Genomic DNA, 15,655 nt, shown 5'->3' with positions numbered 1-15,655 from the left:
ACACACAGGACTCCGACGACGACAGTGGTCATCCCTCCTTTTAGGCCTCGCATGTCCATCAGTTTTCTGACAGGAACATATCAACTTACCACCCCCTGCAACCACACACAGCCAGCCTCATTGTCAAAAGCAGCTACTACACACCCTGGACGCTGCCCTCCTCCCTCCCCTGCTCCTCTATGCACCCAAGTCCCCACCCTGTCCTCCCCGACTACCCTCCCCTGCTCCTCCATGCACCCAAGACCCCACCCTGTCCTGCCCGACTACCCTCCCTTGCTCTTCCAAGAAGCCTCCACCCATGCCATCGCCGCCATCCGCTGAGATGATTGACCCTTGTTGGTGCCGAGCCTGGAGGCAAACATTCATTCCAATGGTGGCTTTAGTTTAGCAGCTGAGTGAAAGAGAGAAGAGCACAGTCCTGAGACTCAACTGCACAAATCCAACTGTAGTACGCCATGCTAAAACATTCGTGAACTGGGTGGCATGGAAATATCGCTCACCGTTCAGTTAATCTGGCAGGTAGAACTAAATCCTAACTATGCGTAGGGTAATGAGTATTTATGGCATGTAAATGAATGCAAAGCTGCAATCCACCGCTGCGCTGGGTAACCCCGGACCACCGCAAACCCACCGACGACTTAATTCTGCTAAAATATCCTGTCGTCTGGAATCTGAACAAATACCTGCCACCTAATTATATCGCCCTGCACACCACCAAATCCGCCACGGTGGACTGCATAAAATGCCACCCCCCCCCCTTCCCAGTATCCGTCCACAAAGGCGGTAGGGGGGCCTGAAGAGCTGAGGCACCTGGGACTGTCTAAAGACGTACGTGTCATGGCAGCTTTCCGGGAACTATGGACAAACCTGCAGGATCCTTTTGCAGTGGTCACAGGCCATTTGAAAATTCAGCAAGTTGAACTGCGAGAGCCTTGATGTCCACACGCATTCAGTCAATTACCCCTGCACCTGGAATCCAGCGATCCTATCACGCTTTTGGCTTGACTAGCCGAATCGGTGCAATACGTCATTGCAGGCACCAAGCGGCGGGGGGGGGGTGGCTGCACCAAGGCCCCACCACCGCCGCTAATATCCAGCAGGGCCTTCTCGGCGTCATGGGTTGTGGTAGGCCGTTCCCGCAAGCATTTTAAGGGCCTCCCCACCACGATCCACGACGCCGAGGGGCTGGTAAAATCCAGCCCACAGAGATCAGGGAGGCATGGAGGAAAAACAAAGTGGTTATTGCTCTGCCCTCTGGTACGTGGCATCCATCGCCTGCCTGATGCAATTATGGGCTGCTGACTGGGAGATCCCACATATGTCTCCAAGTGATCCCTGGAACAAGCCTGATGCAAAAAGGTTGAGCGTCACAGTCACCTTCACTGCCACAATCACCTTCACTGCCACAGACAATGGGGGCCACTGCATCCCCTTGACCTCAACTCCTGCTCCAGCATTCTTCATGGGTCCACTACCACCTATCTGGACAGATGCAGTCCTTGGAGACACTGGCACTCCGACATCTCCATGAAGTTTAGCCTCTGTTTGTAAACCCTTTCAGTTTGCCTTCTGCATTATTGGCCCTATGAGCCCTCCTCGATTGCATCCCCTTGCACCCGCCTGAAGCTGGTGTTCCTCTGGCTAAACCGGTCTCTCTATCCCACTCCTCCTCACTGGAGGAGTCAAACTAGGAGTGCACAGTACCTGTTCAGAATTAGCGCCCGCACAGCTCAATGCCTCTCAGCCCCCTGTGATGCATGTACTAGCTGGTGAACCTGGGAGACACCTTTCCGATAAATGCCCTCTGATATGGCCTCAGACTGTGCAATCGCTCCAACTTCTTAATTCTTTGTTTAACTGAAAGTTAAACCTGGCTGTTTGACAATCCAGCTGTACTCAATGGCTGACACTTCTAGCCAACATTCATCTGCTGCTGAGCTCGCATCTCCTTTGAGTAGGCAGGCCACTGACACTCTGTGGAATCTGTATGCCCAGAGAAAATTTAAAATCCACTTTAAAATCATTTAATTGGCTGCTTAACAGCCTCAACTGCCTCACTGCTGCCATCCTGTGTATTCCAGATTCCGCTGCCAAACCGCACGGGAAATTTGTCCGACAGTAGGAAGACGTCGGGGTTCCGCTCCAGCGCGTTCCCCCACCATTTCATTGGTTCCCCTGCCACCCCACCTCCAAGCCTGTCGCCATGGGGCCAGTAAAATTCCATCCATTATCTCTAAATGTTTTACCACTACCGATGTTAGACTGACTGGCCTGCAGTTGCTTGGATTTATCCCTCTCCCCTTTAATAAACAGGAGTGTAACATTTTCAATTCTCCAGTCCTCTGGCACCAGAGTGAGGGTATAGCATGGATCCAATCAGAGACACCAACTGTGGCTGAGAATAAGAGGGAGAGAGTGTGAGGGAATAGAGCAGAACCGATCGGTGTACTTCTAAAAAAGCAAGGAGTGACGTCAGAGGATAGCAGGTAGGTGATTAGCTGGTGAGTATTGAGTTTTTTTAAAACTAGGGCAGCTTGACCAGCTGGAGTGACTGCAAAGCATCAGGGAGGATGAGAGTTTCCTGGATCATACGTTCCAGGATCATACGTTCCAGGAGGTGGTCACCCCACAGGCATTGAGGGTTCAGGATAGTAGATGGGTGGCCATCCAGAAGGGTAGGAAGAGACAGAAGGTGTAAGGAGTCTTCGGGGCATGTGGCACTCTCAAACCAGTACCCAGCTCTGGAGACTGCTGGGAATGACGACACCTTGAAGAAGTGCAGGCCAGACCAGAGCATCAATGGGCAAGAGACTGTACAAGAGGAAACAGCAAAGAGTAGAAATGCACTCGTTATAGGAGATTCCATAGTTAGGGGGACAGACAGGCATTTCTGTAACCGTCATCTTGTGTCCCACATAGTGTGTTGCTTCCCTGGTGCCAGGGTACAGGACATCATGGAGAGGATGCAGGATATTCTGCAGGGGGAAGGAAGTGAGCCAGACGTTGTGGTACACATTGGCACCAATGACACAGAGAGAGCAGGCATTGAGATCCTACAGATTTTTAGGAGCTAGGGAAGAAGTTAAAAAGTAGGACCTCGAAGGTCGTAATCTCTGAATTACTCCCAGTGCCATGTGCTAGCGAGAATAGAAATGGGAAGATAGGGAGGATCAATGTGTGGCTTGAGGCATGGTGCAGAAGGGAGGGCTTCAGATTCTTGGGACATTGGGACCAGTTCTGGGCCAAAAGGGGCAGGTTGCACCTCAACAACACTGGGTCTAATATGCTTGTGGGAAGGTTCACTAATGTGGTTGGGGAGGGTTTAAACTAAATTAGCAGAGGGATGGGGCTCCAGCATATAGAAGTAGAAAAGAGGAATAAGATGCATAAAAGAATGAGTTCGTTGAATAGTAATATGATCAGACTTAGAAAGACTGCGAAGAATACAAAGACAGGTTTACAATGCATGTGTATAAATGCACTAATGTGGTAAATAAGGTTGGTGCATAACAAGCACAAATAGCTGTGTGGGAATATGATGTAGCAGCTATAATGGAAACGTGGCTTAAAAATGGTGAGGACTAGGTGCTTAATATTCAAGGATACAAAGTGCTCAGTAAGATAGAGAAGGAACAAAGGGAAGTTTTGGGGGCAGTACCAATTAGGGAAGACATTGTAATGTTGGAAAAGGAGGATGTCCTTGAGGGGACAGAGACAGAATCCATTTGGTCAGATTTGAGAAGTAAAAGGGGTATGATCACGCTACTGAGTGTATTTTAAGGGTAGCGCTCTACCAAATTCATGACTGAAAAATGCATGGCAGACCATGAAATTTCCGGTCCTCCGTGAAATTGGCCATTTTGCGAACTTTGCGCGTCTTACTGATTGACACAAGGCTGAACTCGCAGGTTGCTGGGGATGGTGTGAACATCATGCGTTATACTAATTGACACAAGGGTCAACTCACTGACTAATAGATGAGGGAGGGCTTCCAGTGCAGTTTTGAGAGAAACACTCTCAGGTGTTAGCAGAAAAGTGAGAATGCCAGAATGAGCAAATCAAAAACATCCACAACCATTACTGCAGCACATCGAGTGAAAGAATTTGGAAGCTAAATTCTGCACACCAATGGTAGAATACTGTTTTGTACAAGCTGCACTGTTTCGTTGGATCACACATGGTGAGAAACAGTTCAATGCCACTTAGAGTCTGAAAATCATCACAGCAGAAAGAGAGCATCCAACACCACACTGCTGGAAAATGAACACGTGAAAAAACAAGCAACAATTTCATCTCTTTTTAGGGAGTTGACAGAGAGGTCAGAAAATTGCCAGTTAGTTACAATGGAACTTGTGGATGTTTTTGCAAGCGCCTACATACCATTGGAAGAAAATCTTGATCACCCAAAGCTGCAGTGCAACATAAAGTGCAAAATGGTGGTTGCTTAGCAAGTGCAAATAAACTATGACAGGACTACCTACCAAAGGTTTGTGCTATACATTGCGAGAGATGAAGTCTGTGGAATGCAGAATCCCCCACGTTGCAAGGCTAGCATGGAGCTGTTTGATAATTCCAACAAACTCTATGGATATGAAGAGAGCTGTGTCAAAACCCAGACAGTTGTTCACAGTGCAGAGAAAGGGAATGAAGAAAGAGACAGTTGCAGGTTGCTCCATGCTCACTTTCAACCACTGACTTCAGTGAGTAAAGAATGTGACCTGTTTATAGTAAGCTTTTTACAATAGTTTTTGAGTATACAATAAATGCCATTTGAAACCAGACACCTCCTTTGTTTTTTTTGTTCTAAATAGATCATTTTCATGATTCGTTGGTTTTAATTTTCCAAAATTCCCTAGATTTGGGGAAGGTCCATTAGATTGGAAAATAGCGAATGTAACTCCATTATTCAAAAATGGAGGGAGACAGAAAGCAGGAAACTACAGGCCAGTTAGCTTAACATCTGTCATAGGGAAAATGTTAGAAACTATTATTAAAGATGTTATAGCAGCACACTGAGAAAAATTCAAGGTAATCAGGCAGAATCAACATGGTTTTGTGAAAGGGAAATCATGTTTAACCAATTTATTGGAGTTCTTTGAAGAAGTAACATGTGCTGTGGATAAAGAGGAACCAGTGGATGCACAGAAATCAACAAGCGCATGGGTAAGGCTTCCACTGCTATGTTCAGACTGGCCAAGAGAGTGTGGGAAAATGGCGCACTGACACGGAACACAAAAGTCCGAGTGTATCAGGCCTGTGTCCTCAGTACCTTGCTCTACGGCAGCGAGGCCTGGACAACGTATGCCAGCCAAGAGCGACGTCTCAATTCATTCCATCTTCGCTGCCTTCGGAGAATACTTGGCATCAGGTGGCAGGACTATATCTCCAACACAGAAGTCCTTGAAGCGGCCAACATCCCCAGCTTATACACACTACTGAGTCAGCGGCGCTTGAGATGGCTTGGCCATGTGAGCCGCATGGAAGATGGCAGGATCCCCAAAGACACATTGTACAGCGAGCTCGCCACTGGTATCAGACCCACCGGCCGTCCATGTTTCCGTTATAAAGACGTCTGCAAACGCGACATGAAATCGTGTGACATTGATCACAAGTCGTGGGAGTCAGTTGCCAGCATTCGCCAGAGCTGGCGGGCAGCCATAAAGACAGGGCTAAATTGTGGCGAGTCGAAGAGACTTAGTAGTTGGCAGGAAAAAAGACAGAGGCGCAAGGGGAGAGCCAACTGTGCAACAGCCCCAACAAACAAATTTCTCTGCAGCACCTGTGGAAGAGCCTGTCACTCCAGAATTGGCCTTTATAGCCACTCCAGGCGCTGCTTCACAAACCACTGACCACCTCCAGGCGCGTATCCATTGTCTCTCGAGATAAGGAGGCCCAAAAGAAAGAAAGAGTGGATGCACTGTAATTAGATTTCCAGAAGGCACTTGATAAGCTGCCACATCAAAGGTTACTGCGGAAAATAAAAGCTCATGGTGTAGGGGGTAACATATTGGCATGGATAGATGATTGGCTGGCTAACAAGAAACAGAGAGTAGGCATAAATGGGTAATTTTCTGGTTGGCAAGATGTAACGAGTAGTGTGTCGCAAGAATCAGTGCTGGAGCCTCAACGTTTTACAATTTATATAAATGACTTGGATGAAGGGACTGAAGGTATGGTACTAAATTTGCTGATGACACAAAGATAGGTAAGAAAGTAAGTTGTGAAGAGGACATAAGGAAGCTACAAAGTGATATAGATAGATTAAGTGAGTGGGCAAAGATCTGGCAAATGGAGTATAATGTGGGAAAATGTGAAATTGTCCATTTTGGCAGGAAAAATAAAAAAACATATTATCTAAATGGTGAGAGATTGCAGAGCTCTGAGATGCAGAGGAATCTGGGTGACCTTGTGCAAGAATCGCAAAAGGTTAGTATGCAGATTCAGCAAGTAATTAGGAAAGCTAATAGAATGTTACCATTTATTGCGAGGGGAATTGAATACAAAAGTAGGGAGGTTATGCTTCAGTTATACAGGGCATTGGTGAGATCACATCTGGAGTACTGGTCTCCTTATTTAAGGAAGGATGTAAATGCGTTGGAAGCAGTTCAGAGAAGGTTTACTAGACAAATACCTGGAATGGGAAGGTTGTCTTATGAGGAAAGGTTGGACAGGCTCGTCTTGTATCTGCTGGAGCTTAGGAGAGTAAGAGGTGACTTGATTGAAACATATAAGAGGCTGAGGGGTCTTGACAGGGTGGATGTGGAAGGGATCTTGTGGAAGAATCTAGAACTAGGTGTCACTATTTAAAAATAAGGGGTCGCCCATTTAAGACAGAGATAAGGAGAAATTTTTTTCTCTCATTGGATTGTGAGTTTTTGGAACTCTCTTCCTCAAAAGGCAATGGAAGCAGAGTCAGATCAGCCATGAGCTTAGTGAATGGCAGAGCAGGCTCAAGGGGACGAGTGGCCCTCTCCTGCTCCTAATTCCTTTGTTCGTATTGTTACGACTGAGGCGGAAGGAGTGCGCTGTTTATTCTAGTTCCACTTCTCCACAGGTCACAATATTTAAATTTTCCCACTTACTAACATGGCCTATCATATACTCTATTTTTTCCTGAATAAAACCAGGTTTCTTTAATGAACAACAAAATTATCAATTTATTATAAAACGAGTCTTAACCAGTAATGACAGGCCAAAGACCTGAAATGTTGGGCTGAATTTTGGTCATCTCCCAGTGTGGCAGGGTCAGCCAGAAGATCACACCGGCAGTGGCCTGCCATGGAGCCCAATGTCAGGATTGCCGGGCCCGATCTTCCCGGCAGCGGCAATGCTCCGTGGCAGCACCCCCACTCGGCGACGGGACCTGACTTTAAATATTTAAATAAATGCTATGCATACATTTAAATCCAATTCCTTGCGCTCTTACCTTTGGTTCCAGACCATCAGTGCAACGGGCGGCAATCACGCGCCCTCACTTTCCAGTCCAGGGAATGTTGTCACCACCAAGGTGGGGAAGGGGGGAATCAGAGCAGTTTTAGTGTAGTGGGGGGATGGGGTCAACGCTGCATTTTAGTGTGCGGGGGGGAAGGGGTGACCTCTGCACTTTGTGAGTTTGGGGGAGAAGGGGCCAACTTTGCAAATTCAGTGTCTTGGGGGGAGGCGTACTGGCCAAACATTTATTTTTAGTGTAATTGATGGGGGGTGGGGGGAACGTGTTTACTGTCATCTGTCAACGCAGGTTGGCAACTCTTTAAAAATGGCGCCAGCGCCTGCACAGAAACAGGCAAAACCTCTGACGGCGTCGCCGAGGCTGCCCCGCCACATGATTGGGAGCAGTGGCCGCATATTATGAGCCACCGTCGCTAGATCATGGCAGCCACGCAGGCCGCCTTTTTTGCCCGCTGCCGGGATTGGCGGCAGGAAAATAAAATCCAGCCTGTTAACTCTGTTTCTCTCTCTACACCTGCTGCCAGACCTGCTGAGTATTTCCAGCACTTTGATTTTACTTTAAACCATATGGAGCCCTGGCTTAAACAAGGGAAGAAATAGGCACTTCATATTCCTGGCTACAATGTATTCAGGGAAGATCTTTCTTCTTCTTTCTTTTTTTGGCCTCCTTGTCTCGAGAGACAATGGGTAAGCGCCTGGAGGTGGTCAGTGGTTTGTGAAGCAGTGCCTGGAGTGGCTATAAAGGCCAATTCTAGAGTGACTGACTCTTCCACAGGTGCTACAGATAAAATTGGTTGTCGGGGCTGTTACACAGTTGGCTCTCTCCTTGCTCTTCTGTCTTTTTTCCTGCCAACTGCTAAGTCTCTTCGACGCGCCACTCTTTAGCCCCGCCTTTATGGCCGTCCGCCAGCTCTGGCGATCACTGGCAACTGACTCCCATGACTTGTGATCAATGTCACAGGACTTCATGTCGCATTTGCAGACATCTTTAAAGCGGAGACATGGACGGCCAGTGGGTCTGATACCAGTGATGAGCTCGCTATACAATGTGTTCTTGGGGATCCTGTCATCTTCCATGCGGCTCACATGGCCAAGCCATCTCAAGCGCCGCTAACTCAGTAGGGTGTATATGCTGGGGATGTTGGCCGCCTCGAGGACTTCTGCGTTGGATATACGGTCTTGCCACCTGATGACAAGGATTCTCCGGAGGTAGCGAAGATGGAATGAATTTGACCATTTCACAACACTTAAGTTGCACTAACCATTGACTTCATTTGCCTGCAGTAAGTCAGCAGCATCACTGGCTGGCAACATGACAGCAAGAACTAAACTATGAGCAACCCGAAGCTACGCGTCTGCGCAAACTCCGAAGATACAAAACCTCTTTGTGGACAGCCGATTGTGGCGTGCGACGAGCCCCGCCTCTTCCCGGCTGAACATTCTATCGTGCGTCCGATTATGAGGCAAGCTGCGTCTTCTTCCTCGGTCGTCCTTCAGAATCTCCATACGTCTGATTGTGACGTGTCAGTTTGTGTGACGTGCCTTTCGCGTTGTGCAGAGAGGAAGAGGGCGAGCGGCAGCGGCCTGGAGTATGGAGAGGAAGAGGAGAGCAGTGGCGGCGGTGGAGGCCGGGCAGCGAAATAGTGGCGACAGCTGACTCACCGGCAGCTACAGCTCAGCCAGATAAAGGCGTACACGGTACAGACAGGCAGACCGGCCGCGCAACTACTTCACCGAGCAGCTGACTTCCACTAAGCAGCAGTTGACAATGTCGTCGCAGTGGGTGTCGATGGGGAGTCACCTCCGGGGGGTCCTGGACGTGGCCCTGCGGGTCCCCTGCATTTTCGTCATCGACGCCATCTTGAACTCTTACTATGATGGAGACGAGACCCTGCCCACGGTGGCTCGACAGGTATCACAGCGGTTATTGGGTGAGTGATTGTGGGCCCAGGCACAGCGGCCAAGGCGCTGTCGAGGAGCGTGGGCCGGGATCAGAGGGTTGCTGCGGACTCTTATCAGCACTGTTGGGTCCTCTTGCATCAGTCGATACTAATGGGGGAGGTTCCTGTCGGACTAGTTAAGCAACTAATCGGGTGAATTGTACAGAAATCGGTATGGTTTAATTATTAGGAAGGGTTGCAGAGTTCCTGCTTGGTCAGTTGTAGCTCAGTTGAGAGAGTGTATGGAGCTATTAGTGGACTGACTAACTACAGGTGTAAAATCTGGCTGGGAGGAAGGATATTTCTCTGCATCAGAACTTCTCTTCACCTTCTACAGAAAAGAGCCCAAGTTGAAGAAATGGTGCTGTATTTCCAAGGCTGGTGTGTGGCTTGAAGGGGAATTTGGAGTGGTGGTGTTCCCATGTGCTTGCTTGTTACAGTTTTGCAAGTTGCTGCAATGCATCTTGTAGATGGTACAAACTGCAGCCATGGTGCATTGGTGGTGGAAGGAGTGAATGTTTAAGGTGGTTGATGGGGTGCAAATTTGGCTACAATGCACACTCCCTTCAGCCAAGTCGTGAATATAGATTGTAAATAGTTGAGACCCCAGCACTGTCCTCTGTGGCACCCCACCAGTTATATTTTGCCAACCTGAAAATGACCCATTTATCCTGACTTTGTTTCCTGTTGGTTAGCCAATCCTCCATCCATGCTAATATATTACCCCTAACACCATATCTTGTGCAGTAACCTTTTATGTGCCACCTTATTGAATGCCTTTTGGAAATCCAAATACACCCACTGCGTCTACTGGCTTCCCCTTTATCTGCTCACCTTGTAACATCTTCTAAGAACTCTAATAAATTTGTCCAACACTGCTTCCCTTTCATAAAACGATGTTGTCTCTGCTTGATATGTTTTTCTGAATGCCCTACTCCTACTCCATTAATAATGGATTCCAGCATTTTCCCATTGATGGATGTTTTAGGCTAAACTGACATAGTTTCCTGTCTCTCTCCTTTCTTGAATAGAGTTGTTACATTTTGCAGTTTTCCAATCCACTGGGACCTTTCCAAAATCTAGGAAGATTACAAGCAATGCATCCACTATCTCTGCAGTCACTTCTTTTAAGACCCTAGGATGTAGGCCATCAGGTCCAGGGGACCTGTCAGCCTTTAGTCCCATTAGTTTTCCATTAATTTTCTCGCTTGATTTTGCCCCTTGATTTTCTACTATTAGGATGCTTTTAGTGTCTTCGACCGTGAAGACAGATACAAATATTTGTACAAATTCTCTGCCATTTCCTTGTTTTCCATTATTAATTCCCCAATCTCATCCTCTAAGGGACCAATGTTTACATTAACTACTCTTCCCTTTTATATACTTGCAGGGAAGGTGGTGGAATAGTGGTAATGGCACTGAACTAGTAATCCAGAGGCCCAGGCTAATGCACTGGGGACATGGGTTCAAATCCCACTATGGCAGCTGGTGGATTAAATTCAATTTCACTTTGGAATTAAACGCTAGTTTTAGTCATCATGCAACCATCATCAATTGTTGTAAAAACCCATCTGGTTCAGTAATGTCTTTTAGGGAAGGAAATCTGCTGTCCTAACTTGCTGCCTACATGTGCCTCCAAACCCACAACGAGGTTGACTCTTAACTGCCTAGCAAGCCACTCATTTGTCAAGGGTAATTAGAACGAACAGTACAGCACAGGAACAGGCCATTCGGCCCTCCAAGCCTGCGCCAATCTTGATGCCTGCCTAAACTAAAAACTTCTGCACTTCCGGGGTCCGTATCCCTCTATTCCCATCCGATTCATGTATTTGTCAAGATGCCTCTTAAATGTCATTATCATACCTCCCCCAGGCACTCACCATCCTCTGTGTAAAGAACTTGCCTCGCACATCCCCTCTAAACTTTGCCCCTCTCACCTTAAACCTATGTCCTCTAGTAACTGACTCTTCCACCCTGGGAAATAGCTTCTGACTATCCACTCTGTCCATGCCGCTTATAACTTTGTAAACCTCTGTCATGTCGCCCCTCCACCTCCGTCGTTCCAGTGAAAACAATCCGAGTTTATCCAACCTCTCCTCATAGCTAATGCCCTCCAGACCAGGCAACATCCTGGTAAACCTCCTCTGTACCCTCTCCAAAGCCTCCACGTCCTTCTGGTAGTGTGGCGACCAGAATTGCACGCAATATTCTAAGTGTGACCTAACTAAAGTTCTGTACAGCTGTAGCATGTTTTGCCTATTTTTATACTCTGTGCCCCAACCGATGAAGGCAAGCATGCCGTATGCCTTCTTAACTACCTTATCCACCTGCGTTGCCACTTTCAGTGACCTGTGGACCTGTATGCCCAGATCTCTCTGCCTGTCAATACTCCTAAGGGTTCTGCCATTTACTGTATACTTCCCACCTGCATTAGATCTTCCAAAATGCATTACCTCACATTTGTCCGGATTAAACTCCATCTGCCATTTCTCCACCCAAGTCTCCAACCGATCTATATCCTGCTGTATCCTGACAATCCTCATCACTGTCCGCAACTCCACCAACCTTTGTGTCGTCCGCAAACTTACTAATCAGACCAGCTACATTTTGCTCCAAATCATTTATATATACTAAAAAGAGCAAAGGTCCCAGCACTGATCCCTGCGGAACACCACTAGTCACATCCCTCCATTCAGAAAAGCACCTTTCCACTGCTACCCTCTGTCTTCTATGACCGAGCCAGTTCTGTATCCATCTTGACAGCTCCCCTCTGATCCCATGTGACTTCACCTTTTGTATCAACCTGCCATGAGGGACCTTGTCAAAGGCTTTAGTGAAGTCCATATAGATAACATCCACTGCCCTTCCTTCATCAATCATCTTCGTCACTTCCTCAAAAAGCTCAATCAAATTAGTGAGACACGACCTCCCCTTCACAAAACCATGCTGCCTTTCGCTAATAAGTCCATTTGTTTCCAAATGGGAGTAAATCCTGTCCCGAAGAATCCTTTCTAATAATTTCCCTACCACTGACATAAGGCTCACCGGCCTATAATTTCCTGGATTATCCTTGCTACCCTAAAACAAAGGAACAACATTGGCTATTCTTCAGTTCTCTGGGACCTCACCTGTAGCCAATGAGGATGCAAAGATTTCTGTCAAGGCCCCAGCAATTTCTTCCCTTGCCTCCCTCAGTATTCTGGGGTAGATCCCATCAGGCCCTGGGGACATATGTACCTTAATGCTTTGCAAAACACCCAACACCACCTCCTTTTTGATAATGAGATGACTGAGACTATCTACGCTCCTTTCCCTAGGCTCATCATCCACGAAGTCCTTCTCCTTGTTGAATACTGATGCAAAGTACTCATTTAGTACCTCACCCATTTCCTCTGGCTCCACACATAGATTCCCTTCTCTGTCCTTGAGTGGGCCAACCCTTTCCCTGGTTACCCTCTTGCTCTTTATATACGTATAAAAAGCCTTGGGATTTTCCTTAATCCTGTTTGCCAATGACTTCTCATAATCCCTTTTAGCCCTCGTAACTCCTTGCTTAAGTTCCTTCCTACTGTCTTTATATTCCGCAAGGGATTCGTCTGTTCCTAGCCTTCCAGCCCTTACGAATGCTTCCTTTTTTTTTTTGACGAGGCTCACAATATCCCGCATTATCCAAGGTTCCCGAAACGTGCCAAACTTATCCTTCTTCCTCACAGGAACATGCTGGTCCTGGATTCTAATCAACTGACGTTTGAAAGACTCCCACAAGTCAGATGTTGATTTACCCTCAAACAGCTGCCCCCAATCTAAATTCTTCAGTTCCTGCCTAATATTGTTATAATTAGCCTTCCCACAATTTAGCACCTTCACTCGAGGGCTACTCTTATCCTTATCCACAAGTACCTTTAAAACTTATGGAATTATGGTCACTGTTCCCGAAATGCTCCCCTACTGAAATTTCGACCACCTGGCCGGGCTCATTCCCCAATACCAGGTCCATTACGGCCCCATCCCTAGTTGGACTATCTACATATTGTTTCAAGAAGCCCTCCTGGATGCTCCTTACAAATTCTGCCCCATCCAAGCCCCTAGCACTAAGTGAGTCCCAGTCAATATAGGGGAAGTTAAAATCACCCACCACTACAACCCAGTTACCTTTACATCTTTCCAAAATCTGTCTACATATCTGGTCCTCTACCTCCTGCTGGCTGTTGGGAGGCCTGTAGAAAACCCCCAACATCGTGACTGCACCCTTCCTGTTCCTGAGCTCCACCCATATTGCCTCGCTGCATGACCCCTCTGAGCTGCCCTCCCACGGTACAGCTGTGATATTCTCCTTAACCAGTAATGCAACTCCCCCACCCCTTTTACATCCCCCTCTATATCGCCTGAAGCTTCTAAATCCTGGAACATTTAGCTGCCAATCCTGTCCTTCCCTCAACCAAGTCTCTGTAATAGCAACAACATCATAGTTCCAAGTCCTAATCCAAGCTCTAAGTTCATCTGCCTTACCTGTTATACTTTTTGCATTGAAACAAATGCACTTCAGACCACCAGTCCCGCTGTGCTCCGCAACATCTCCCTGCCTGCTCTTCCTCTTAGTCTTACTGGCCTTATTTACTAGTTCCCCCTCATTTATTTCACTTGCTGTCCTACTGCTCTGGTTCCCACCCCCCTGCCACGCTAGTTTAAACCCTCCCGAGTGACACTAGCAAACCTTGCAGCCAGGATATTTGTGCCCCTCCAGTTTAGATGCAACCCGTCCTTCTTGTACAGGTCCCATCTGTCCCTGAAGAGATCCCAATGGTCCAGATATCTGAAACCCTCCCTTCTACACCAGCTGTTCAGCCACGTGTTTAGCTGCACTATCTTCCTATTTCTAGCCTCACTGGCACGTGGCACAGGGAGTAATCCCGAGATTACAACCCTAGAGGTCCTGTCTTTTAACTTTCTACCTAACTCCCTAAACTCCCCCTGCAGGACCTCATCACTCTTCCTGCCTATGTCGTTGGTACCGATGTGTACCACAACCTCTGGCTGTTCACCCTCCCCCTTCAGAATGCACCCTGTCCATTCAGAGACATCCTTGACCCTGGCACCAGGGAGGCAACATACCATCCTGGAGTCTTTTTCACGTCCACAGAAGTGCCTATCTGTGCCCCTGACTATAGAGTCCCCTATAACTGTTGCTCTTCTGTGCTTTGTCCCTCCCTGCTGAACATGGGATGGGCAACAAATGCTGGCCTTGCCAGTGATGCCCACATTCCATCAAAGAATTTTAAAAAAGCATAGTTTGTTTTTGTATTTCTTGCTCATTTACTCATATTCTAATTTCTCCCTCTTTTAGTCATCCTTTGCTGGTTTCTAAAGTTTTCCCAATCTTCTGGCCTATCACTAAATTTTGCAAAATTATGTGCCTTTTCTTTCAATTTGATACTATCCTTAACTTCCTTAGTTCGCACTGCAACAGGCCCTTCGGCTCACTGAGTCTGTGCCGACCATCAACCACCCATTTATAGTAATCCTACACTAATCCCATATTTCTACCACATCCCCGCCTATATTCCCCTACCACCTACCTATACAAGGGGCAATTTATAATGGCCAATTTACCTATCAACCTGCAAGTCTTTGGCTGTGGGAGGAAACTAGAGCACCCAGCGAAAACCCACGCGGTCACAGGGAGAACTTGCAAACTCCGCACAGGCAGTATCCAGAATTGAACCCGGGTCGCTGGAGCTGTGAGGCTGCGGTGCTAACCACTGCACCACTATGCAGCCCACTGCGCCACCCAAACTGATTCTATATCTGTATCTTGATCTTCCAAGCCAAGATCATTTCTCACTACTGTACTGATCTCATCCTTTATTAACACAGGTATCCCACATTCGTTGCCTTTCTTCCTATCTGTTCAAAATGTCAAATATCCCACCCTTGGTCACCTTGCAACCACGGCTTTGTAATGGCTGTCATGTCATATACCCATTTATTTCTATTTGTCCCATCATCTCACCTATCTTGTTAGGAATGCATTCAGATAAGGAGCCTTTAATTCTGTCTTTTTACCATTTTCCCTACTCTGGCAATCTAACAACAATTGCCATTTGAGTCTCAAACTTCTACCACACTGTGCATGTAGATGTTTCCTAATTTATCCTTGGGCTGAATGGCCTCCTTCTGTGCCGTAAATGCCTCTGACTCTAATTTCACTTGGGAAAGGTCTGGCTCTGCTTTTTAGACTCTGCTCCAGTCAGAGGTTGTGGTACACA

At 47.2% G+C, this 15,655-nt stretch overlaps 1 protein-coding gene across 1 annotated transcript in view; it reads left to right on the top strand.

Moving 5' to 3' along the window:
* The first annotated feature begins 8,896 nt into the window (after positions 1 to 8,896).
* The window catches only part of rnf139 (ring finger protein 139), a 41,727-nt gene continuing 34,968 nt past the window's right edge, over positions 8,897 to 15,655 (top strand). Inside the window, exon 1 of the mRNA XM_068031743.1 lies at positions 8,897 to 9,380. Coding sequence (XP_067887844.1) covers positions 9,218 to 9,380 — 163 coding nt within the window. The 5' untranslated portion in view covers positions 8,897 to 9,217. The remainder of the gene's footprint in view (positions 9,381 to 15,655) is intronic.

The sequence above is a fragment of the Heterodontus francisci genome, chromosome 5 (assembly GCF_036365525.1).
Source record: "Heterodontus francisci isolate sHetFra1 chromosome 5, sHetFra1.hap1, whole genome shotgun sequence".
NCBI classification, from domain to species: Eukaryota; Metazoa; Chordata; class Chondrichthyes; order Heterodontiformes; family Heterodontidae; genus Heterodontus; species Heterodontus francisci.
This window is presented reverse-complemented; position numbering and strand designations above follow the sequence as displayed.